The sequence below is a fragment of the Convolutriloba macropyga genome, chromosome 14 (assembly GCF_964194025.1).
Source record: "Convolutriloba macropyga chromosome 14, txConMacr16.3, whole genome shotgun sequence".
Classification (NCBI taxonomy): domain Eukaryota; kingdom Metazoa; phylum Xenacoelomorpha; order Acoela; family Convolutidae; genus Convolutriloba; species Convolutriloba macropyga.
In genome coordinates this window covers 44,346,989-44,373,641 of record NC_134481.1, presented here as the reverse complement: position 1 = coordinate 44,373,641, position 26,653 = coordinate 44,346,989, and the positions used below count along the sequence as shown (strand labels likewise).

The window sequence follows — 26,653 nt, the reverse complement described above, 5'->3', positions numbered from 1 at the left end:
ATTTCCATTTAATCTATTTTTCCATTGTTTGAAGTTAAATTGTTTGCATTCAAAATTCTATTTGTTTATTCATAGCTTTATGTGAAAATTATTTTTTTGGTTTCTTGTGTGTCATGTTATCATGTAGATTATCATTGCCATTATACAAATTTTTTTCTCTATAAATCATTTCAGTTTTTTTCAGCATCTCAGTTTTTTTCAGTTTCTTTTCCCTATTTGATCAGTAACTATTTTTGTATCTTCAAATTTAGATATAAGAACGAACTCTGCTTAAAAAGTATCTTTTAAGGTTTTTCCGAAGTCTAAACTGATTTTCATTCAATAATTTTTTTGAGTTGATTTTTTATAGCCGAGAACAAATGCTGCAGCGCTTTCGCTCCGTCAATGCAGAGTCAAAAACATCATTGTAAGCAAACATATTTGACGACATGCATTTTCGGCAGAACGAAAGTCAAAGACATCAGTTTGAATCAACATCAGACCATTTCATAAGCATATTTTGGTCGATCAAAAAATGCTTTTAAATGCCAACTCAACTGTGCACATACCTCGTCATGGAAGTCAATGCAATATTTTAGAGATTTCCCCGGGTGATGTTCCTCGAGAGGGTTTTGAGGGCGTTGTTCCTGGAAGGAGGAGGCGGAATACCCAGAGCGAAGAGGAGGCCTGGAACTGGCTGACAGAGTACATAGTTAAACCCCACTCTGACGCCTCCTCCGGATCTGTTTCTGATGTTTTCTTGCCGCAGTTTGAAGATTTGGAACCTTTTGATTGGAAAGGTGAGAACCCTATTCCAGTAGAATTGACAAAAATTTGCGACAATTGTTTGATATGCATGACTTGAAAGACTTTAGAGAAACTTTTTTTTAAAAATAAAATAGTCGTATAAAACTAGTTTTTTTGTTTATCATTACGTGCAAAGGAGTTTTTCCAAGTTATATATAATGGTACTTGCAAATTTTTTGCGGTCAACATGTTTATAGACAGTACCGAGTGATTGAGGTTGGAAATTAGAGTTAAAAAGTGAATCTAGTTCAAATATAGCTTCAAAACTGACAATTATGTCAGTTCTCTCTGTAATAGATTTTGGAATCGCGCAACAATGACAAATCTCGTCACTACAAATCCACGGCTATTGGATACCCGCACCTAAGGTTCAGTGACAATCAGTACTGATTCAGAGCAATTTCAGAGAAATTTTAAGTTTATTAGTACTGATTTAGGAAGATTTCAGAACCAACTATGGAGTGATTTCTAAACTTTTCTGAATGAGAGCAAAATTAAGAGAAAATATTCAGTATTCTTCTGAATTAGAAGATAATTCAGAATGAATCACTGAATTAGCTCTGAATTAGACAAAATCAGTGCAAAATGTGACCTGAATTAGACTTTGACTCAGTACTCAATTTCTCTTAGAGTTAGGTACGGGCATAGTTTTAGTGTTTTCATTGAATTTAGTCGTGAGTTTCATTATTAATTAATTAGGGATCATTTGAGATATCAAATATCCTCAAGAGCTGAGTCATGGTTGACTTCTAATCAGCAATTACTCTTTTCATAAAATAGTAAACAAATTTCTACGCAAATCATCACCTGTTAAATTTTCGTTTCTGCCGAAATAACAAATGATACATGCATAAAAACACGTAAGGACGTTTCAGCTTAGAAACAGGGTAGCAAAACAATTTAGAGTCAAAAATATTGTCACTGCTGTATGAAAATTGCTCAAAAGTCTTTTAAAACTTTTTAATAAGTAATATTAATGTATATAGATGTAAAGCTAACTTTTCACTACTCCAATCTACAACTCTAATTTTTATATAAAAGTTCTCAAAACGTACGGAAAGTTTTTTTTTCTCAGCTTGTTGAAAAATATAGCTTAACGCAAAGCAGAAAACTTTTAATCAGTTTACATTAAAAAAATTAAATCCCATTAAGTCGAACCTATTTAGCGGACTTAGATTGAGCTAATTGTATGGCTTTTAAGGAAACATTTGTTTCATATCCATGAAGGCAATCCAGTAACTCTTAGCTAAGAATGTTCTGTATTAATTATACGCTGTTCTGTGGAATCAATGAGGGTGAAAAGGAATAAATGCTCCTACACAAATTCGTACCAGGCGCAAGCTTGCACCCCAGTGATCAAATGCACCCCAGTAAAAAAAATTCAAAAACTTGCAGAAATCTTGCAAGCTATCTGGCAAGTTTTGAATCATCTTGCAGGATTCTGGCAGGATTTGAATCCGTTCATCACTGGGGTAATGAACGCGCTCAAAACTAAAACCTGTAGAAGTTAAAAATGTGATTGATCAGTTTCGTGGTGGCATATTGGATCAAAGTGCTCTTTTAGAAACTGTTCAATACTTGATATATTTTTAAAGTGATAAAGACCCTTAGGACACACTTTAAAAAATGTCCAGGTAAATTTTCCAGCAACGTCTGCAGGTAAGCAAAACTGCCTGTAACTTTACCTGCAAAATTACCTGCGAAAAATGATACGTACAATTTGCCTAGAATACGTTACCTAGAATTTTCCTGCAAACTCAAACAAAAAAATTATATTAAGTATGTAGATTTTGACGTGAAAAAGATTCAAAAACTCTGATTGAAATTTAGATAATATTCCTCATTGGAAGATTAGAATGATACTAGGTAAATCCGAGCAGAAAACAGGAAAATTTCAGCAGAAATTATTATGCTCTATGAGCTATAATCCTTTATTGTCGGTAAATAGTTTTTGGCGTGCTCTTCTCGACTTTTTTTGTTTACATGGCTAAAATTGACTTTCCAGATAATAAGGGGCGGGAAAGTGATATAGAGAATTATGAAAACGGAACGGATATTTTCCTCGGTTTTTTCACCTGCACTTCTAAATTAATTTACAATTTTCGTGTCATATTCTGCACAGGGAGATACCAATATTACACTGTCAAAAACAGGACTAGTCGGATATTGAAACATAATCTTCAAACAGAACGTGACAGTTCTGGCTAAAATGTAGATTTCATGTAATAGCAGCGATTTGATATTATTACACTAATGTCCGTGTGTGTTAAACAGGAGCCATCGATGCCTCGGTTGAGGACGATTACTCCGACTTCAAAAGACTGGCTCTATTTGATGAGAGTGTGGTTGAGAATTACGGACACCAGTTGAAGGACTTCATAGTCCAGTGCACTTATGATGGCGTCAATTGTGGTTTAGACGACTTCGATGTTGTCCGAAATCACCATTATGGTAGCTTCTATTAACTTTTTCCATAATCAATTCTCTATTCTAGTTTTTGTGTTACCACCCCCCCCCCCCTCCCTCTGACACCTAAAAGGGCATAGAACTGTTCTACTTTTTAATCGACCATATGTATGTGCTATTTTCTACATAATAGTAGGTCATTAGACCAAACATATTTTAAAAAAATTAAAAATTATATTTAAAATATTTATAAATATTAGCAGCGGGGTGATTATTTGTATTTATAAACAACACTGAGGGGGCTGAGGGGCTCGCAACCGGGGGGGGGGCAAAATTGGTCCCTTTTTCAAATGCATTCTGATTAATCTTCTCTTATCCTGGTGATACCCTGAGGTTATATTTAACCAAAATTTTAAAATTTAAAAAAAATTATTTAGAAAGCTTTTGCTTGTATTCACAGGTAACTGTTTTGTGTTCAACCAGAAACACTCCAGTCGCAATGTGGCCAGGAACACTTCAAAGACTGGAATGCAGTGGGGTCTCAAACTGACTCTGTTTCTTGAGACAGACGAGTACGTGGGCGTACTCTCACACGCACCAGGAGGTATCTTCTCTGCCATTCCAAATATGGTCATTTGTGGGGTCTGTCTCATTATAACCCCCAACGCCACCTTAGTGGGGGGCATAGAGCGTATACCACTCTCCTTATCGTATAAAAACCGCAAGGGGGAGGGGGGCAAAAATTTTGTGAGGCTATAAAGGCCCTTGCAATTTCTCCACGCATTCTTCGTATATATATGTCTTCGGCACATTTCTTAAATTTTTCCACATGTTGGTCACATATACAAGTTAACGTTTTTCAAAAACCTCCAAAATGTTTCCTAATATCGCAGAAAAGCTTAGCAACACTTGCTGTTTCTTTAGGTTCCCGGGTCGAGATTTTCGGGTGAAATTTTGTAAGATATGCGGTGAATGTGGTAAATTTTTGTAAGAAATGCGGTGATTGCGGTGAATGCGGTGAAAAAAATATTTCACCGCATTTCTTTTACCGCATTTAACCGCATTTCTTTCAAAAATTCAAGGCGAAATTCACCGCATTTCTTTCAAAAATTCACCGCATCAACTTTTGTGGCAAATTAATGTGAGATGCGGTGAATGCGATGATTGCGGTGTATAAAAATAATTCACCGCATTTCCCCCGCATTTTTACAACAATTCACCGCCAAATTCACAGCATTTCTTACAAAAATGCACCGCATTCGTTTTCCGGGGTTAATTTCTATTTTTCTAGCAAAAAGACGATCCTGATTTGTTCCGTATGACTTTCGATTGATTTGTTTTTGCGTAAGCTTTGGAGTGCACGTTCATTTGATTATATTTAGAACGTAAAAATGCTTCCGTATGTTCTGTTTGGAAAACGTAAGAAACTGTCTCGGTCTTTCCATGCGAGTATTTGAGGTTTTTTATTTGAGGTTTTTTATTTGAGGTTTTTTTATTTGAGGTTTTTATGATGTCAAAAATCGTGATACCATTCAATTTGCAGGAATTTCAAGCGTACTTTGTGGAGCAACTTTTTAATGATTTTGCGAGTTTTTTAAGTTTTTTTCCTTTGCTCATTGACAAAACTAGTTAGCAATTATGAAATTTTCGTTTGCTTAAAATCAAATGTTACAAACATAATAAACATTGATAGGGATTCAGTTCAGAAATCTACATTCACGAGGTTATGATATGATCATAAAAACAAGTACAAAAAGCTAGTTTTATTTTGCTTACGATTTCTTCTGGTTCGAAACTGAAAATAGCGAAGACTTCCTACTTTTGAAAAGGAAACATACCCCCCCCATTTCCTAAAGCATAAAGCGTGAGAGCTTCCGTCGTTTTTGTCTAACTCAAACCAAGCGCACCGACAATTTCAATTTTCTACGCGCATCATGGAAATTTTTGGGAGTATTGCATCGATAAAGTCAATGCAAAATTATGTATTGATTTAAAAAAAGAAAAAAATTAAAATTGTCGAGCGTTTCGTTGAATTCCATTCGGAGGATACTTAGTTCCAAAAAGGTACTTTTAATAACTCTTGAACGAAGTTCATAGCAATTATTGTAAACGTGTGTGTCTGTTTTTGTTCAATTTTTTCGCTTGACCATTTTGCGCTTTTTTTCTAGAACATTCTTTGACTTCTCAAGTGACTTTTTCACGCTTTCCTTCTTCATTTTTGAGTGATCTCTATTGCTCTCTCCGAAGTAAAGCTTGTTGCTAATATAAAGTCGGTTGCAGCATAGGAAAAATAGGGGCCAGGTAGCACAGACGGTATTGCATAGGGCTAGGAAGCGGGAGGTCAATGCGTCGAATCCCGGTTGGGTTAAATCTTTTTCCGCCCGCCTATCGTTCGAGAGCAATTCTTCCGACATTAGTCGGTTTATGTTCGTACCTTATATTGACAGGACGGCTGAGTCTGTCTTCATCATCCGTGTTCGCCACCCCAGAGGATCAGGGCATCACTTTTGCACCTGGAGAGGTCACAAGTATTGCAACCCGCTTCACCCAAATCAACCGACGACCTAGTCCATACTCCAACTGCACCACCAGTTTCCCGGATTTCCCACTTTTGGGTTAGTTTTTTGGTGTCGTGCATTCTTTTGAACGCACACAAATAAAAAATAGATTCAAATCATCGTTTTTTAGGCCTTAATAATCCTGCAAAATCATCCTGCCAGGTTTTCGCCTTTCGCTTTAGAATATTTAGATACTATTTCAAATATAATATAAATGAGAGTCAAAAGATTGTGGTATTTTTTATTGGAGGTAACATTGATAATGATTGAAAATGTGGAAGAGGCTAACGCCGCAAAAACTCATACCCTATGATCTGGAAGCCCCTTATATTTCCTGTAATTGTTAAATCGAGCTAGTAATATGGAAAGAGATTTTACATAGAGCCAAATTAAACAAAAATTGTAAATTGTGCGCCAAAATAGCTGAAGCTTAGTTAAATTCTAATGTGTCTCTCTAGGGATTGAAATTTGTCTATAGTCTCCCTTACCCCCCCCCGCCATCCATAGCGAGACACAAACAGAAAGATCTTTTTTTAAAAACATCTTTTTAGGGCCCTTTTTTGCATCCTGATTATGGAAGGGGGTTGGGGCCTTGGGGGGGGGGGGGGGGTTGGGGCCCTGCTCGGCTTAATCGTCCAATTACCGTCCAATTATCGTCGAATTTCTGTCATGTGACCTCTGCTAAAGGTAAGACAACAACTGGAAATCTTTCTGTTGGAGATGAATCTGAGATTGCTTCATTTAGTTTGTTTGTGAAAAAAAGGTAGGAAAAATTGAAGTTCTTTATGGTACGAGCCTGGAAACGGAAATTTAGATCAGTTTTGTCTGAGGAACAGGTGAGACTCTTGTGACCTGTAGTTTTTTTCAAAATGATTTTGTTTCCTCTCAACACCTTTCGCAAATTTGAAAGACCACAAACTAATATTTTGCCTAATTTTGTCATGAAAATGGTGTCGAAAAGGAGAAAAAGAATGTGATAAATAGTTTTTAAACTTGGTTCTGTAAAATAATCAATAGTTTAGGTATTTAAGATTTTTGTGCTGTGCATGTGGGGTATAATTTCTCACAGATGAGTGCAAAATAGTCTCAAACTCGGAACTGTTTTTATAGTCCATGGAAAATATAATTCTTTATAAATCGAATTTACTATTTATTGTCTAAAATTAAATTTAAATAAAAGTGTCTCGTAGTGAATGAAAAAATAATTTAAAGCCTAAGCAGAACCCTGAGATTGGCTGAATGATTTTCCTTACGAGTTTTTTGACCTTGAGCAAGTTTTGCTGCCCTATGGAGGGTCGTAGATAACGCTTACGAATTTGTGAAATCTACTTGCTATCTTTCGTGTGTAGAATTCTCGTGAAATATACTTACCACTTCAGCTGGACAACTCAAAAAGTAGCTTTGTACGTACTTGTCGCAGTGTTCTGTAATTAAATTTCACAATGCCAGCTAAAAAACTTTCGTGAAAAAACAAACAGTGAAATATAATTACCTTAGTTTGTAGAAATCTGTTTACATAAAAACTGTAAATATCGAAGGCATGTATTTCAATTACGTTATGAGTGATTTTATTTTACATTAAGAGTGGATTTTGGATAATTTAGGGTAGATTTTAATTACAAACCGCGTGGATTCTAATTACTGAAAATCATCTAAATGTACTTACGTTGAGAAATTGGAATCGGATGGACATTTTTCTGTGAGTACTTTTAAATATTCGTATAAAAGTACTTAGAGAATGTAAGTACTTTTATGGTTTATATGTTCCAAAAACAGGCAGGTCGGTTGAAGGTAAGCGATTTCTCAAATGTTAATTAGGAATGCGAGATTCAAAATCGGATGAATTAACATTTGCATAAATTAAGTCATAAACTATACGAATAAGGTTCTAAGGAAATTTCATCAATAAATTTTGCAAATTGTTCACGTTTTTTAAATTGTATATATACCGTTTTTGAGATTCCGTTGCCGATTGGATCTGTGATCTTCAAAATAAAACAGCTACACACATGTAACGTAAATGGTATGATGTCGGTCCTAATTCTCTGGGCATTTCAATTGAGAATTTTGTCAAAATTTTAAATAATTTATCTTCAAGTTTTAGTTTTTTCTTTTTTTTTCTTATTCTCTGCAGTTGAAATATTATATTTCCGAATGAAATATTAAAATTGATCGAGGTTTCATGGCGGAATGAAAACTGTTTCAATGCATGACGTGAATAGGCTTATCAAGTCAGCCTATTGGTGACCTTTCAAGTCTAAACTAGATTTTTGATGCCGTTGAGCTTATGCTATGATATGTCCTTAGACTTGAAAACCAGTTTTTTTCATTCGTTTGTTTTTTCCAGACGCCCTTGCCAGGAACTCTTTTGCCCAGTTCAACTACAACGTACGACAATGTCAGAACATGTGTATCGTGGAGCGTCTCTTAGAAAGATGCAAGTGCGTTGATAGATACTTCTTTGGAACCGATAACTCCTCCCTGACCTTGTGTGACTCCTGGAGTGCGGAGAGTCGAAGTTGCCGTGAGGCTGTCTACACTGAGGCTGCAAATAACGCACTTAATTGCAACTGTAATCAGGCATGCACGTACGTATATCCCGGGTTGAGGTTTTGCCAGGGAAAAAAAGTAAAAACTGCGCTGAATAAAATATAATTTTACCATAAAAATCTGGCCTATTTTAGCGGTAATTGAGTTCATAGTGGATTTTAGTAAGATATGATGTGAATCTAGTAGCAGTGAAGTTTCTATATAACTTAGATTTCTCCGCTGTCCTGTTGACATTCTTATGTACCCTAGTAGTAAAAAAATTCTTCGGGAAGAAATTTTTATTGGAAATATAAAAAACTGTCATCGAGGGTAATCAAGCAGCTTAGCAAGCACCCCCATCCCCCAATGGAAAATAGCCCTACTGGAAGGGGATGGCACTTTACGCATGCAAAAGCCCTGCTTTCGAAAACTGTTTTGTTTCAGAGACAACAGCTACTCCATGGTAATCTCACAGTCCCAGTGGCCTTCAAAAAATTACGCGGTAAATAAAAATTTCTGTGATTTCTTTTTGAGAAGCTTTGAATCGCATCATTACGTGTTGTAAGAAATAGACCCCCCAAGGAAAAAAATAGATAGGAAATAATCCCTCATTTTAAAGTTTGGCCGGCCAAGAGTTGTGATGGATATTCAACCATTATTAGGTTTCATAGATCATTATTAATACAAAAACAAAAATATCTTTATTCTCATATTTTAGTCAAAACAAGAAATCATGTTCTGTGGTAAAAAATATACAGTTCCAAAGCATTACCTATGTGCTTAGAGCTCATTTTGGAAAAACTTTAAATTCAGTTAATGTTTCCCTACAAAGACAAGAATTAGCCCAATTGATCCGTTTTTACAACTATCTAATTATTAATTAGTGCATCTGTATTTGGAATTGAAGTGTTGTTCTTTTTAAGACATAACTTCTAGACAAAAATTTAAGTTACTGTTGAGCAAAATGAGGAAAGGTGGTTGGGCCAACAGCGCCAATCTTAAAAATTGATCAAACTCTGTGGTAGGACTGGACTCTGCTGAAACACCTCGCTTGCTATCGTCTTGACGGTACGAAGATACGATTTTAATTTTTTTAATGGAATTTGGCGAGCAAAATATCTAATTTAATTCTGAGCACAACTTTGCAGTCCGAAGTCAGAAGGGAGTCTGATTACTGAACTTGAACTGGTTAAATTAAGAGAATAGAAACTGAATTGGTTATGAAGAAGATTAATTATCTACAAACATGTCTGATCATGCAGCTGGAAATGAATTAAGGATGAACAGACGACAACTAAGAGCGGGAAACATCAAATGACTTCTGGCTAAAATAGAGAAATGAAAGGCAAACTAATTGGAAATAAACACTAACTCATATAAAATTTACTGCACTGATTTCATTAAAGAAGATCAGACATCACAATATGAGCCAGGATAATTCACATCACATTTTGCGCCTTCAAAACGCCATATTTTACTGGTCAAGGTAAAATTGCATAATTGGCAATTAATAATTCAAGACTGCAATTCTATGAGAATCGGAGGTCCGAGTCGTGATGGCTTTTCAACCATTATCAGGCTTCACAGATCATTAATAAACTAACAATATAAATCTTTTTTCTTATAACTTAATTTGAAAAAAAATTGTTCTGTGGAAAAAACAATATACAGTTCCAAAGCATTACCTATATGATCAGAGCTCATTTCGGAAATACTTTCAATTCAGTTAATGTTTCCCAACTAAAACAAAAACTATCCCAATTGATCCGTTTTTACAACTATCCAATTATTAATTAAGGCATCTGTCATTGAAAATGAGTTTTCTTCCTTTTATGACATACTTTCTTAGCAAAATTTAAATTTTGCAGTCATACATGTTGAGCAAAATGAGAAAATGTGGTTGGGCCAACATCGACAACCTTAAGAATTGGGGAAAACTCTGTGGTAGGTCTAGACTCTGCTGAAGCGCCCCATTTGCTATCATCTTTGCGGCGCTTGTAATTGTTCGAATGGTTTTTTCGAGCGAAATATCTAATTTATTTCTGAGCACATCCTTGCAGTTCGAAATAAAAAGAGAGTTTGATTACTGAACCTGAACTGGTTAAATTGAGAGAACATAAACTGAAGTCGTCAGTACCAAAATAATTATGCACAGGCATGTCTGATCATGCAGCTGGAAATGAAATCAGGATGAACAGACAACAAATAACCAGCGGGAAACGTTATATGAAATCCGAATAAAATAAGTAAAAGAAAAGCAAACGAATTGGAAAAAAACACTGCATCTTGTTAAACTTACTGCAATGATTTAATTAAAGATGATCAGGTATCACAATATTACCTGAAATAATTTACATTTTTGCGACATCACAATGCCTTATATTAACAGTATGAGTAAAATTGCAGAACTGGCAATTTACAATTCAATGCTGCAATGCTCTGAGAACCGGAGGTCAGAGTTGTGATGGATATTTAACCATTATTAGGCTTCGCAGACTATTATTAATGCAAAAACATAAATACCTTTATTCACAATATTGACTGAAAACAAAATTTGTTCTATGGAAAAATTAATAAACAGTTTCAAAGCACTACCTATGTGATTAGAGCTCATATTGGAAAACTTTAAATTTAGTTAATTTTTCCCAACTAAAACAAAGTTATGCCAATTGATTCATTTTTTCCAACTATCCAACTGTTCATTTTTGCATCTGTCATTGGAGTTCAAGTGCGCGTAGATACACTTTTAGTTGTTTGAGTGGATTTTTCCGAGCAAAATATCTAACTAAATTCTTAGCACAGATTTTGCAGTCCAAAATCAAAAGACAGTTTGATTACTGAAATTGAATTGGTTAAATTAAGAGAAAAAAAACTGAAGTAGTTATTAACAAAAAATTAGTATGTACAAACATGTCTAATCATGCATCTGGAAATGAAATAAGGATGAAAAGAAGACAACTTACAAGCGGGAAACATCGAAGGAAATCTTAATAAAATAATGAAATGAAGGGCAAGATAATTTGAAATAAACACTGAATCATATTGAAATTACTGCACTGAATCAAATAAAGATGGTCATGCTTCACAAAATGACCTACGGTAATTGACATTTCGGCGCCATTAAACCGCAATATATTACTGGTCAGAGTAAAATTGCAGAATTGGCAACTTTTAATTCAACGCTGCAATTCTATGAGAATCCGAGGCCCGAGTTGTGACGGACTTTTAACCATCATTAGTCTACACAGACCTTTAATAAATTAAAAATAAAAATATCTCTAATCACATTTTTTAAATTGAAAAAATTATGTTCTGTGGAAAAAATAATATACAGTTCCAAAGCATTACCTATTTGATCACAGCTCGATTTTGAAAGACTTGAAATTCACTTAATGTATCTAACTAAGACAATAACTATCCCAATTGATCCGTTTTTACAATTATCCAATTATTAATTAAAGCATCTGTCATTGAATTTGAAGTGTTGTTCGTTTTATGGCAAACCTTCTGAGCAAAATTTTTATTTCGCAGTCATACTTGTTGAGCAAAATGAGAAAAGGTTGTTAGGCCAGAAGCGACAACCTTAAAAACTGGGCAGTCTCTATGGTAGGTCTAGACTCTGCTGAAACGCCCTATTTGCTATCATCTTCGCGGCGCAAAGGTACACTTTTAAATGTTCGAATGGTTTTTTCCAAGCGAAATTTCTAATTTATTTCTGAGCACATCTTTGAAGTTCGAAATCAAAAGAGAGTTTGATTAGTGAACTTGAACTGGTTAAATTGAGAGAACATAAATTGAAGTCGTTAATAACAAAAATAATTATGCACAGGCATGTCTGATCATGCAGCTGGAAATGAAATAAGGATGAACAGACAACAAATAACAAGCGGGAAAAATCAAAAGAAATCCGAATAAAATAAGGAAAAGAAGGGCAAACTAATTGGAAATAAACACTGCATCATATTAAACTTACTGCAACAAATTAATAAAGATGATCAGGAATCACAATATTACCCGAAACAATTGACATTTTTGCGACTTCAAAACGCTATATATTAATGGTCAGAGTAAAATTGCAGAACTGGCAATTTACAATACAATGCTGCAATGCTCGGAGAACCGGAGGTCAGAGTTGTGATTGATATTTAACCATTATTAGGCTTCCCAGACCATTATTAATGCAAAAACATAAATATCTTTATTCACAATATTGAGCGAAAACAAAGTTTGTTCTATGGAAAAATTTTTTTGCATCTTTCATTGGAGTTCAAGTGCGCGTAGATACACTTTTAGTTGTTTGAATGGATTTTTCCGAGCAAAATATCTAATTAAAATCTTAGCACCGATTTTGAAGTCCAAAGTCAAAAGAGAGTTTGATTACTGAAACTGCATTGGTTAAATTAAGAGAAGAAAACTGAAGTAGTTATCAACAAAAATAAATATGTACAAACATGTTTGATCATGCAGCTGAAAATTAAAAAAAGATGAACAGAAGACAACCTACAAGCGGGAAACATCGAAGGAAATCTGAATAAAATAATGAAATGAAGGACAAGATAATTTGAAGTAAACACTGCATCATATTGAAAATACTGCACTGAATCAATTAAAGATGATCAGGCATCACAAAATGACCTACGGTAATTGACTTTTCGGCGCCTTTAAACCGTGATATATTACTGGTCAGAGTAAAATTGCAGAATTGGCAACTTTTAATTCAACGCTGCAATTCTATGAGAATCCGAGGCCCGAGTTGTGACGGACTTTTAACCATTATTAGTCTACACAGACCTTTAATAAATTAAAAATAAAAATATCTTTATTCACATATTTTAAATTGAAAAAATTATGTTCTGTGGAAAAAATAATATACAGTTCCAAAGCATTACCTATTTGATCACAGCTCGATTTTGAAAGACTTGAAATTCACTTAATGTATCTAACTAAGACAATAACTATCCCAATTGCTCCGTTTTTACAATTATCCAATTATTAATTAAGGCATCTGTCATTGGATTTGAAGTGTTGTTCGTTTTATGGCAAACCTTCTGAGCAAAATTTATATTTCGCAGTCATACTTGTTGAGCAAAATGAGAAAAGGTTGTTAGGCCAGAAGCAACAACCTTAAAAACTGGGCTGTCTCTATGGTTGGTCTAGACTCTGCTGAAACGCCCTATTTGCTATCATCTTCGCGGCGCAAAGGTACACTTTTAAAAAGAGAGTTTTGTTACTGAACTTGAAATTTTTAAATTAAGAGAAGATAAACTGAAGTAGTTATTGACCAAAATAAATATGTACAGACATGTCTGATCATGCAGGTGGAAACGAAATAAGGATGAACAGACAACAAATAACAAGCAGGAAACATCATATGAAATCCGAATAGAATAAGGAAATGAAGGGCAAACAGATTGGAAATAAAGACCGCATCATATTAAACTTACTGCAATTAATTAAATAAAGATGATCAGGTATCACTATATTAACTACAATAATTGACATTTTTGCGACTTCAGATTGCCATATATTACTAGTCAGAGTAAAATTGCAGAACTGGTAATTTACAATTCATTGCTGCAATGCTCTGAGAATCGGAGGTCCGAGTTGTGATGGATATTCAACCATTATCAGGCTTCACAGACCATTATTAATGCAAAAACACAAATAAATTTATTCACAAATTTTAGTGAAAACAAAACAAAATTTGTTCTATGGTTAAATTAATAAACAGTTTCAAAGCACTACCTACGTGATTAGAGCCCATATTGGAAAAACTTTGGATTCAGTAAATTTTTCCCAACTAAAACAAAGTTATGCCAATTGATCCATTTTTTCCAACTATCCAATTGTTTATTTTTGCATCTGTCATTGGTATTCAAGTGCGCGAAGATACACTTTTAATTGTTTGAATGGATTTTTCCGAGCGAAATATCTAGTTTAATACTGAGCACATCCCTGCAGTCCGAAATCAAAAAAGAGTGTGATTACTGAAATTGAACTGGTTAAATTAAGAGAAAAAACTGAAGAAGTTATCAACAAAAGTACGTATGTACAGATATGTCTGATCTTGCAGCTGGAAATGAAATAAAGATGAACAGAAGACAACTTTCAAGCGGGAAACATCGAAGGAAATCTGAATAAAATAATGAAATGAAGGGCAAGATGATTTGAAATAAACACTGCATCATATTGAAATTACTGCACTGAATCAATTAAAGATGATCAGATGTCACAATATGACCTACGGTAATTGACATTTTTGCGCCTTTTAAACGCCATATATTACTGTCAGATTAAAATTGCAGACTTGGTCAATTACAATGCAACGCTGCATTGCTCTGAGAATCGGAGGACCGAGTTGTGATGGGTATTCACCCATTATTAGGTTTTACAGACCATTATTAATGCAAAAACATAAATATCTTTATTCACAATATTGAGCGAAAACAGAGTTTGTTCTATGGAAAAATTAATAAACAGTTTTTAAGCACTACCTATGTGATTAGAGCCTATATTGGAAAAAACTTTAAAGTCGGTTATTTTTCCCAACTAAAACAAAGTTGTTCCAATTGATCCATTTTTTCCAACTATTCAATTGTTTGTTTCTGCATCTGTCATTGGAATTCAAGTGTGCGAAGATACACTTTTAGTTGTTTGAGTGGATTTTTCCGAGCAAAATATCTAATTAAATTCTTAGCACAGATTTTGCAGTCCAAAATTAAAAGACAGTTTGATTACTGAAATAGAATTGGTTAAATTAAGAGAAAAAAACTGAAGTAGTTATCAACAAAAAATTAGTATGTACAAACATGTCTAATCATGCATCTGGAAATGAAATAAGGATGAACAGAAGACAACTTACAAGTGGGAAACATCGAAGGAAATCTTAATAAAATAATGAAATGAAGGGCAAGATAATTTGAAATAAACACTGCATCATATTGAAATTACTGCACTGAATCAAATAAAGATGGTCATGCTTCACAAAATGACCTACGGTAATTGACTTTTCGGCGCCTTTAAACCGTGATATATTACTGGTCAGAGTAAAATTGCAGAATTGGCAACTTTTAATTCAACGCTGCAATTCTATGAGAATCGGAGGTCCGAGTTGTGATGGATTTTTAACCATTATTAGACTACACAGACCATTAATAAATTTAAAATAAAAATATCTTTATTCACATTTTAATTTGAAAAAATTGTGTTCTGTGGAAAAAACAATATACAGTTCCAAACCATTACCTACGTGATCAGAGCTCATTTTGGAAAGACTGTAAATTCAGTTAATGTTTCCCAACTTAGACAATAACTATCCCAATTGATCCCTTTTTACAACTTTGCAATAATTAATTAACGCATCTGTCATTTGAGTTGAGTTTTGTTCATTTTATGACATGCTTTCTTAGCAAAATTTAAATTTTGCAGTCATACATGTTGAGCAAAATGAGAAAATGTGGTTGGGCCAACATCGACAACCTTAAAAATTGGGCAAACTCCATGGTAGGTCTAGACTCTGCTAAAACGCCTCATTTGCTACCGTCTTCATGGCGCGAGGATACACTTTTAAATGTTCGAATGGATTTTTCCGAGCGAAAAATCTAATTTAATTCTGAGCACATCCTTGCAGTCAGAAATAAAAAGAGAGTTTTGTTACTGAACTTGAAATTTTTAAATTAAGAGAAGATAAACTGAAGTAGTTATTGACCAAATTAAATATGTACAGACATGTCTGATCATGCAGGTGGAAATGAAATAAGGATGAACAGACAACAAATAACAAGCGGGAAACATCATATGAAATCCGAATAGAATAAGGAAATGAAGGGCAAACAGATTAGAAATAAAGACCGCACGCATCATTTTAAACTTACTGCAATTAATTAAATAAAGATGATCTGTTATCACTATTTTAATTACAATAATTGACATTTTTGCGACTTCAGATTGCCATATATTACTAGTCAGAGTAAAATTGCAGAACTGGTAATTTAAAATTCATCGCTGCAATGCTCTGAGAATCGGAGGTCCGAGTTGTGATGGATATTCATCCATTATCAGGCTTCACAGACCATTATTAATGCAAAAACACAAATAAATTTATTCACAAATTTTAGTGAAAACAAAACAAAATTTGTTCTATGGTTAAATTAATAAACGGTTTCAAAGCACTACCTACATGATTAGAGCCCATATTGGAAAAACTTTGAATTCAGTTAATTTTTCCCAACTAAAACAAAGTTATGCCAATTGATCCATTTTTCCAACTATCCAATTGTTTATTTTTGCATCTGTCATTGGTATTCAAGTGCGCGAAGATACACTTTTAATTGTTTGAATGGATTTTTCCGAGCGAAATATCTAGTTTAATACTGAGCACGTCCCTGCAGTCCGAAATCAAAAAAGAGTTTGATTACTGAAATTGAACTGGTTAAATTAAGAGAAAAAACTGAAGAAGTTATCAACAAAAGTACGTATGTACAGATATGTCTGATCTTGCAGCTGGAAATGAAATAAAGATGAACAGAAGACAACTTTCAAGTGGGAAACATCGAAGGAAATCTTAATAAAATAATGAAATGAAGGGCAAGATAATTTGAAATAAACACTGCATCATATTGAAATTACTGCACTGAATCAAATAAAGATGGTCATGCTTCACAAAATGACCTACGGTAATTGACTTTTCGGCGCCTTCAAACCGTGATATTTTACTGGTCAGAGTAAAATTGCAGAATTGGCAACTTTTAATTCAACGCTGCAATTCTATGAGAATCGGAGGTCCGAGTTGTGATGGATTTTTGACCATTATTAGACTACACAGACCATTAATAAATTAAAAATAAAAATATCTTTATTCACATTTTAATTTGAAAAAATTGTGTTCTGTGGAAAAAACAATATACAGTTCCAAACCATTACCTACGTGATCAGAGCTCATTTTGGAAAGACTGTAAAATCAGTTAATGTTTCCCAACTTAGACAATAACTATCCCAATTGATCCCTTTTTACAACTTTGCAATTATTAATTAAGGCATCTGTCATTTGAGTTGAGTTTTGTTCATTTTATGACATGCTTTCTTAGCAAAATTTGAATTTTGCAGTCATACATGTTGAGTAAAATGAAAAAATGTGGTTGGGCCAACAGCGATGACCTTAAAAATTGGGCAAACTCCATGGTAGGTCTAGACTCTGCTAAAACGCCTCATTTGCTACCGTCTTCATGGCGCGAGGATACACTTTTAAATGTTCGAATGGATTTTTCCGAGCGAAAAATCTAATTTAATTCTGAGCACATCCTTGCAGTCAGAAATAAAAAGAGAGTTTTGTTACTGAACTTGAAATTTTTAAATTAAGAGAAGATAAACTGAAGTAGTTATTGACCATAATAAATATGTACAGACATGTCTGATCATGCAGGTGGAAATGAAATAAGGATGAACAGACAACAAATAACAAGCGGGAAACATCATATGAAATCCGAATAGAATAAGGAAATGAAGGGCAAACAGATTAGAAATAAAGACCGCACGCATCATTTTAAACTTACTGCAATTAATTAAATAAAGATGATCTGTTATCACTATTTTAATTACAATAATTGACATTTTTGCGACTTCAGATTGCCATATATTACTAGTCAGAGTAAAATTGCAGAACTGGTAATTTAAAATTCATCGCTGCAATGCTCTGAGAATCGGAGGTCCGAGTTGTGATGGATATTCATCCATTATCAGGCTTCACAGACCATTATTAATGCAAAAACACAAATAAATTTATTCACAAATTTTAGTGAAAACAAAACAAAATTTGTTCTATGGTTAAATTAATAAACAGTTTCAAAGCACTACCTACATGATTAGAGCCCATATTGGAAAACTTTGAATTCAGTTAATTTTTCCCAACTAAAACAAAGTTATGCCAATTGATCCATTTTTTCCAACTATCCAATTGTTTATTTTTGCATCTGTCATTGGTATTCAAGTGCGCGAAGATACACTTTTAATTGTTTGAATGGATTTTTCCGAGCGAAATATCTAGTTTAATACTGAGCACGTCCCTGCAGTCCGAAATCAAAAAAGAGTTTGATTACTGAAATTGAACTGGTTAAATTAAGAGAAAAAACTGAAGAAGTTATCAACAAAAGTACGTATGTACAGATATGTCTGATCTTGCAGCTGGAAATGAAATAAAGATGAACAGAAGACAACTTTCAAGCGGGAAACATCGAAGGAAATCTGAATAAAATAATGAAATGAAGGGCAAGATAATTTGAAATAAACACTGCATCATATTGAAATTACTGCACTGAATCAATTAAAGATGATCAGATGTCACAATATGACCTACGGTAATTGACATTTTTGCGCCTTTTAAACGCCATATATTACTGTCAGATTAAAATTGCAGACTTGGTCAATTACAATGCAACGCTGCATTGCTCTGAGAATCGGAGGACCGAGTTGTGATGGGTATTCACCCATTATTAGGTTTTACAGACCATTATTAATGCAAGAACATAAATATCTTTATTCACAATATTGAGCAAAAACAAAGTCTGTTCTATGGAAAAATTAATAAAAAGTTTTTAAGCACTACCTATGTGATTAGAGCCTATATTGGAAAAAACTTTAAAGTCGGTTATTTTTCCCAACTAAAACAAAGTTGTTCCAATTGATCCATTTTTTCCAACTATTCAATTGTTTGTTTCTGCATCTGTCATTGGAATTCAAGTGTGCGAAGATACACTTTTAGTTGTTTGAGTGGATTTTTCCGAGCAAAATATCTAATTAAATTCTTAGCACAGATTTTGCAGTCCAAAATTAAAAGACAGTTTGATTACTGAAATAGAATTGGTTAAATTAAGAGAAAAAACTGAAGTAGTTATCAACAAAAAATTAATATGTACAAACATGTCTAATCATGCATCTGGAAATGAAATAAGGATGAACAGAAGACAACTTAAAAGCGGGAAACATCGAAGGAAATCTTAATAAAATAATGAAATGAAGGGCAAGATAATTTGAAAAAAACACTGCATCATATTGAAATTACTGCACTGAATCAAATAAAGATGGTCATGCTTCACAAAATGACCTACGGTAATTGACTTTTCGGCGCCTTGAAACCGTGATATATTACTGGTCAGAGTAAAATTGCAGAATTGGCAACTTTTAATTCAACGCTGCAATTCTATGAGAATCGGAGGTCCGAGTTGTGATGGATTTTTAACCATTATTAGACTACACAGACGATTAATAAATTAAAAATAAAAATATCTTTATTCACATTTTAATTTGAAAAAATTGTGTTCTGTGGAAAAAACAATATACAGTTCCAAACCATTACCTACGTGATCAGAGCTCATTTTGGAAAGACTGTAAATTCAGTTAATGTTTCCCAACTTAGACAATAACTATCCCAATTGATCCCTTTTTACAACTTTGCAATTATTAATTAAGGCATCTGTCATTTGAGTTGAGTTTTGTTCATTTTATGACATGCTTTCTTAGCAAAATTTAAATTTTGCAGTCATACATGTTGAGCAAAATGAGAAAATGTGGTTGGGCCAACAGCGATGACCTTAAAAATTGGGCAAACTCCATGGTAGGTCTAGACTCTGCTAAAACGCCTCATCTGCTACCGTCTTCATGGCGCGAGGATACACTTTTAAATGTTCGAATGGATTTTTCCGAGCGAAAAATCTAATTTAATTCTGAGCACATCCTTGAAGTCAGAATTAAAAAGAGAGTTTTGTTACTGAACTTGAAATTTTTAAATTAAGAGAAGATAAACTGAAGTAGTTATTGACCAAAATAAATATGTACAGACATGTCTGATCATGCAGGTGGAAACGAAATAAGGATGAACAGACAACAAATAACAAGCGGGAAACATCATATGAAATCCGAATAGAATAAGGAAATGAAGGGCAAACAGATTGGAAATAAAGACCGCATCATATTAAACTTACTGCAATTAATTAAATAAAGATGATCAGGTATCACTATATTAACTACAATAATTGACATTTTTGCGACTTCAGATTGCCATATATTACTAGTCAGAGAAAATTGCAGAACTGGTAATTTACAATTCATTGCTGCAATGCTCTGAGAATCGGAGGTCCGAGTTGTGATGGATATTCAACCATTATCAGGCTTCACAGACCATTATTAATGCAAAAACACAAATAAATTTATTCACAAATTTTAGTGAAAACAAAACAAAATTTGTTCTATGGTTAAATTAATAAACAGTTTCAAAGCACTACCTACGTGATTAGAGCCCATATTGGAAAAACTTTGGTTTCAGTTAATTTTTCCCAACTAAAACAAAGTTATGCCAATTGATCCATTTTTTCCAACTATCCAATTGTTTATTTTTGCATCTGTCATTGGTATTCAAGTGCGCGAAGATACACTTTTAATTGTTTGAATGGATTTTTCCGAGCGAAATATCTAGTTTAATACTGAGCACATCCCTGCAGTCCGAAATCAAAAAAGAGTTTGATTACTGAAATTGAACTGGTTGAATTAAGAGAAAAAACTGAAGAAGTTATCAACAAAAGTACGTATGTACAGATATGTCTGATCTTGCAGCTGGAAATGAAATAAAGATGAACAGAAGACAACTTTCAAGCGGGAAACATCGAAGGAAATCTGAATAAAATAATGAAATCAAGGGCAAGATAATTTGAAATAAACACTGCATCATATTGAAATTACTGCACTGAATCAATTAAAGATGATCAGATGTCACAATATGACCTACGGTAATTGACATTTTTGCGCCTTTTAAACGCCATATATTACTGTCAGATTAAAATTGCAGACTTGGTCAATTACAATGCAACGCTGCATTGCTCTGAGAATCGGAGGACCGAGTTGTGATGGGTATTCACCCATTATTAGGTTTCACAGACCATTAATAATGCAAAAACATAAATATATTTATTCGCATGTTATAGTTAAAACAAAAAAATATATTCTGTGGAAAAAACAATATACAGTTCTAAAGCATTACCTATGTGATTAGAGCCCATATTGGAAAGACTGTAAGTTCAGTTAATGTTACCCATCTGAGACATTAATTATCCAAATTGATCCAATTTTTTTTCAACTATCCAATTATTAACTTGTGCATCTGTCATTGGAATTCAAGTGTTTCTCTTTTTATGACATTTTCCAGACAATAATTGAAATTTTGCAGCCATACCTGTTGAGCAAAATGAGGAAGGGTGGTTTGGGCAACAGCGACAACCTTAAAAACTGGGCAAATTCTGTGGTAGGACTGGACTCTGTTGAAACTACAGACACAGCAGGCACTGGCACAGCTGACCAACCAGCAGACACTTTCGAATTCAACATTGAAAATATCCTCTCTCAAGTCCAGTAAGAACTTACAACTTATAAGTTAGTTACTATGGTTATGCAAGAATTCATAACTTGCAAGAATCTTTCAAGATTTTGAATTTATTTGGAAGGGTATTCATTTTTTCTCATTTTGAGATTAGCATTTCAGTTTCGAAAGTTATATGGATGTGAAAAACTTAACCAAAACTTACTTCCAATGCCAATTAACGAGCAAAAAATATTTCTAATTTACTATAATGAATTAGTTCATTAACTTCATTTATAGTGTATTTCCCCACTAAAAAATTTCGACAAAAATTGTATTGCATATTTTGGCTTTAGAGGTTTCTTAAGCGGAAGTAATTTTGATTGTTAAATTTCTGTTTCCAAAAAATATATAGCATCGTCTTGCAAGTGAATTCAAAATCTTGCAAGATTCTTGCAGGTTATCAATTCGTGCTTTACTAGGGTACTCGTGCTTTACAAGTATTTGAGAGCATACTGAAACATATGGGTGCAAGTCTTTAAATGCCAGATCTATTCAGTGCCATATTCTACAATCCTAGAAATTCCTAAAACTGTGCCAGATTTACAAACTTGCAAGTTGGTGTTTCAAGCAAACGTGACTCTAGCTCTGACTCAAGGGTCTGGCTTACATCTCGAACCGCTACATGGTTCTCGATTAATGCCAAATTTTTTATGATTTCATCAGAGTCACGTAACCTATACTTAGTTGCTTTAATTACTCGGAACTTTTTCCAACTAAATTATTTAGACAAGAAATGATTTACTGAGATTGCCATTTTCTTGAAATTGACAACTGTTTAAAATCTTATATCAAAAAAACATGCAAATAATCTTTTTTTAATCCTTTAGTTTTAATTAATTAATCCTTAGGGTTTATCAAATTTACAAACACAATTAATCTAACGCTACTAAAGGGGCCGACAAACAATGTAAGTAAATTTCACAAAACTAAAAAGTAAGAAATGCTTGGGAATAATTGTAGCAAAGTGTATTTCAAAAATTCATAATGATGTTCGCAAATTCCGTAAGAGAACCTAGCTAAAACCTGTAAGAAAAAAAGTAAGTAATTTTTTATCAAGCAGGCAGTAATGAAGTCTTTTAATGTTCTCGATATATATATATATATATATATATATATATATATATATATATATATATGACTCTTGTTGGACATTCAGATTTTTGTAATCTTTTTTGAAAGAAAATTGTTTGTTTTTTGAAAACTTTTCGGAATTACACGACATATGTCTTCTGTGACTACAATTTTTCAGAAAAAACCATATAGGAAAATACATTTTTCAATATTAGGAAGTCAACCAGCTGAACTCGTACCTTCAATTACGCATTGTGGTGAATACTGTTAAACACTTTTCGACCCTGAAAAAAAACCAGAAAAAGTCGGTCGGTTTATCTCTGCTTTCTTTCTTTTTCTGTTTCAATCCCGATGTGCGTCAACTGCGTCAACGGCGGATATTTTCCGGCAATCTGCCGGCTATGTTTTAAGAACTGTTCGATTGGGCATTTTTGGGATTGCCTAGAATCAGCAATTGAACCTAATTTAAGATTGTGCCCAGGGTTACCTAAATGACCGCTTTTCCTAAATTGTGCTCGGAGTATCCTAAAAGAGTCCATTTTTAACCCTAACCTAGTCGAAACCTGATCATTGTCTTGTGAAATTTAGCAAGACTGTTACGGTTATCAGAATGTGAAATAATTAGAAAAAATAATTGGGATGAACTTCGTTCAAGAGCAATTAAAAATTTTGTTAAAAACAGAGTTTCAGAGAAAAAAGTCAATTTTCGACCAATCAGATCAGAATCAGTGTAGTTGGTTTCTTCATCAAGAAAGCACTAATTAGGAATTTAACAAAATCATTGAATTAATTTTGTTTTTGAGAATGAGAGGGGCAATTTTTTAGTCCAGCTGATTTGCATTTAATTCATAACAACTTGGTTACGTTCGAGAGATCTGCCTGTTTTTTTACACTGAGTTTCTCCAAATTTATAAAAATAAAAATTAGGGTTTTTTCGATTTTTTTTTCGAATTCTGCAAGAAATAGAAAATTGCCTTCATATGGTTCACAATTTTTATTATGCAGAAAAACCTGTGGTGAATACCTTTTCTTCTATGTGCTGAACCTATTGGACGAGATATAATATTGGAAATTTACATGATAAGACTTAATTTGCAAAATCAATCGAAATAAATTTTTATGTTTCATTATCTTGAATAGTTTTTAAAGTTTTGAAAGATGATTGTCCAGATCATTTTATTGTCTTGGCAATTTTCCTACCGAATCCTGCAAAATATTGATAAAAAATTGGCTGATCAACTTATCAAATCATCTGTTCTGTTCAAAATGTGGAGAAACATCTCATTGTCCAAGAGAGATATCTCATTGTAGAGATCACAAATCCATTTAAGATCTTATCCCACATAAGAAACATGCAAAAAAGAGTTAACGTCAGAGAGTTGAGATTGTCCATGGAAGTCCCAAATTAACAAAGAGACAAAAAAAATTACATTCATTAAACTCAAAAGAAGAATAAAAAGGCGTTACCTTACGGAACAAAAAGGGGTTTCTGAGGAGGACCAATCTGTTTTATAATGTCAAAAACAAAACGTTACAGATAGCTCTACAACGCAACACAGTTTCATGGAAGCAAAATGTTCTAAACTCGACGGATCATTCAAAGAAGACAGTAAACCCTCTCTCTCAAAGTGTATTTTCAGCCTTGTCAAAATTTATTGAACAAAAAACTACCTCGAAATACTTAATTAAAAGAATTATTAAAAAAGAAAAGCTCTAATCCAAAACTTTAATCGCTTGTGACAAAGATAGCCTAATAACTTATTTATTAAACAATTTGATATCGCCCGTTGATTACTGCAAAGAAAAAAAAACATTGGCTAAACTTTGCTCTACTTTGTTATTGGAATATTTTTTTCGCCACTGTTTTCTCGCCACTGTTGCAAAGTTATTCGCCAACTCGGTTTCGTCTCCGAGTTTGAAAACATCTCAATGTCGATAATAACTGTGTGATATTATTTATTGCTGCAGAAAAGGAACCTGTCCAAATAGTAAAAAAAAGAGAGAAAAAGGGGAAAGATTTCAGGGTTATCACCGCGACTAATCTAGAGAAGAGAGGGTAAAATTATTTGAATACAAAACAAGGATCTATTCTGTTTCGATACCAACCCCCCCCAGTGTTTTTTATGGCCCCCAGTTACAATTTATATGTTGTTATATAGCACGTTACTATGCAAGAAAATAGCACGTCCGTCTGGGGGTCATAAAAAATTTATGCTCACTAAGCTGGGGGGGGGGGGGGGGGGGGAGAGTAGATGAATAGATCCCAAAACAATATAGTAGTCCAGTTAAACCCTATCAATCATACTTTTAGAGCAAACATAGCCAGAATTGAGATTTACTACGAGGAGTTGAACTACGAGAGACTCACCGAGATTCCTGCCTACACTCTCGTCCAGCTCCTGTCAGACTTCGGAGGCAACATCGGATTGTGGACCGGAGTCTGCATCTTCAACGTGTTCGAAGTTGTCAAGTTGTTGGTCGACGGAACCACATTGCTCATTCGGAATCGTCTGAGAGAGCGTGAAAAAACAACGGATTCTATATGATCAACTTATATGACCGCGATATGATCAACAACGATATGGCCAAATGAAAAAGCATTATAACTTTTTATATCCCGTCAGCGTCAAAGAAAAGCACAACTTGCTTTCAAAGAAAGCATTATAAACTTTTTAAGATTTATTCGGTTACGTTACGACTAAACCCACATTAGCTTCACCCCCCCCCCCCCCCCCTCTCAAGGGCCGTATTATACGACCCCTATTGCATTTTTATATAACACTTTTGTGTAAAAAAGGCACCCATTCTTGGAAGTTCATAAATTTCTTAAATGCCCACTCAACTTGAAGGGACTATTTCGGTATAACTTTTATAAGCAGTTATAATTGTGGCCAAAAATAATTGTTGTAGCAATTTAATTACTATATGGTTTTTGGCACTTATTGGCAATATAATGATACATTCTACACCGCCAACAAGGGTCGACCACCCTTTACTTTTCAACCCGATTCATTCAATCCACATATTAATCCAATTAAATGATCTGAACCAATATGAATTTTAGGAGAATATTAAAAGTTGGCGGTTTAATAAAAATATCTTTAGAATACGTTTTGTAGACAAAAAAAAACACGATAACATTTGTTATATAAAGTGACTTCACATTGCTGTTCTCTTCAATGATGATCATGGACATTTGACTGCAATCATAACATGACTTTAAATATGACCTCAATTGCGAATTATCAGGGCACCTTTTCTTTAGTCCAACTCAAAGCCTGAACAAGTTTCTCAATTCTGAACAATTGTTATTATATAATTAAGGTGACATATTCAAACCATTGACTTAAAGAACAGCTTCTGATCTTAAATATTGTAGAAATTTGAGAGGTACAATTATTGATACTTAATATTAGAACTCATATTAGTTAGAAATATTGTAACCACTTTGTCGGCAATACACATTTTACATTGAACAGTTTTTAGATTGTTGTAGCGAAAAAAACTAGGAGTGACCTCTCCCAAAAATCGGTTCAAATCATGACTTAAACCACATCACTTACTGCAAGAATTGGTCATTTTTTTGTGTCGCTTAAGAAAAATTTATACAACTCAGGTGACCAAATAATTGCTTTAGTTTTCAGAAGATTTATTTGGTTATCAATGAAAGCAATATTCATTGCGTTTTGAACGTTTAAAAATATTCAATCAGCATTATACACGAATTTTATAAAAGCGCTCGTAATTTTGACAACCTTCGGAGTCGAACCGACTCCTATTTGCCCGACCAGCTCACCCGTAGCCATGAACCACAGAAATAGTTAAATTCAAAAAAAAAATAGTTCCGATCATGAACATTTTTCTTTCAGATTCAGGTTTTCCCGAGACTCAGTATTTG

At 33.8% G+C, this 26,653-nt stretch overlaps 1 protein-coding gene across 1 annotated transcript in view; it reads left to right on the top strand.

Annotated features, from left to right (window-relative positions):
* The window catches only part of LOC142352946 (uncharacterized), a 96,834-nt gene extending 70,603 nt beyond the window's left edge, over positions 1-26,231 (top strand). Inside the window, exons 15-22 of the mRNA XM_075405103.1 lie at positions 579-779; positions 3,061-3,237; positions 3,653-3,796; positions 5,640-5,807; positions 8,098-8,338; positions 8,724-8,781; positions 21,493-21,674; positions 25,067-26,231. Coding sequence (XP_075261218.1) covers positions 579-779; positions 3,061-3,237; positions 3,653-3,796; positions 5,640-5,807; positions 8,098-8,338; positions 8,724-8,781; positions 21,493-21,674; positions 25,067-25,301 — 1,406 coding nt within the window. The 3' untranslated portion in view covers positions 25,302-26,231. The remainder of the gene's footprint in view (positions 1-578; positions 780-3,060; positions 3,238-3,652; positions 3,797-5,639; positions 5,808-8,097; positions 8,339-8,723; positions 8,782-21,492; positions 21,675-25,066) is intronic.
* The last annotated feature ends 422 nt before the right edge of the window (positions 26,232-26,653 follow it).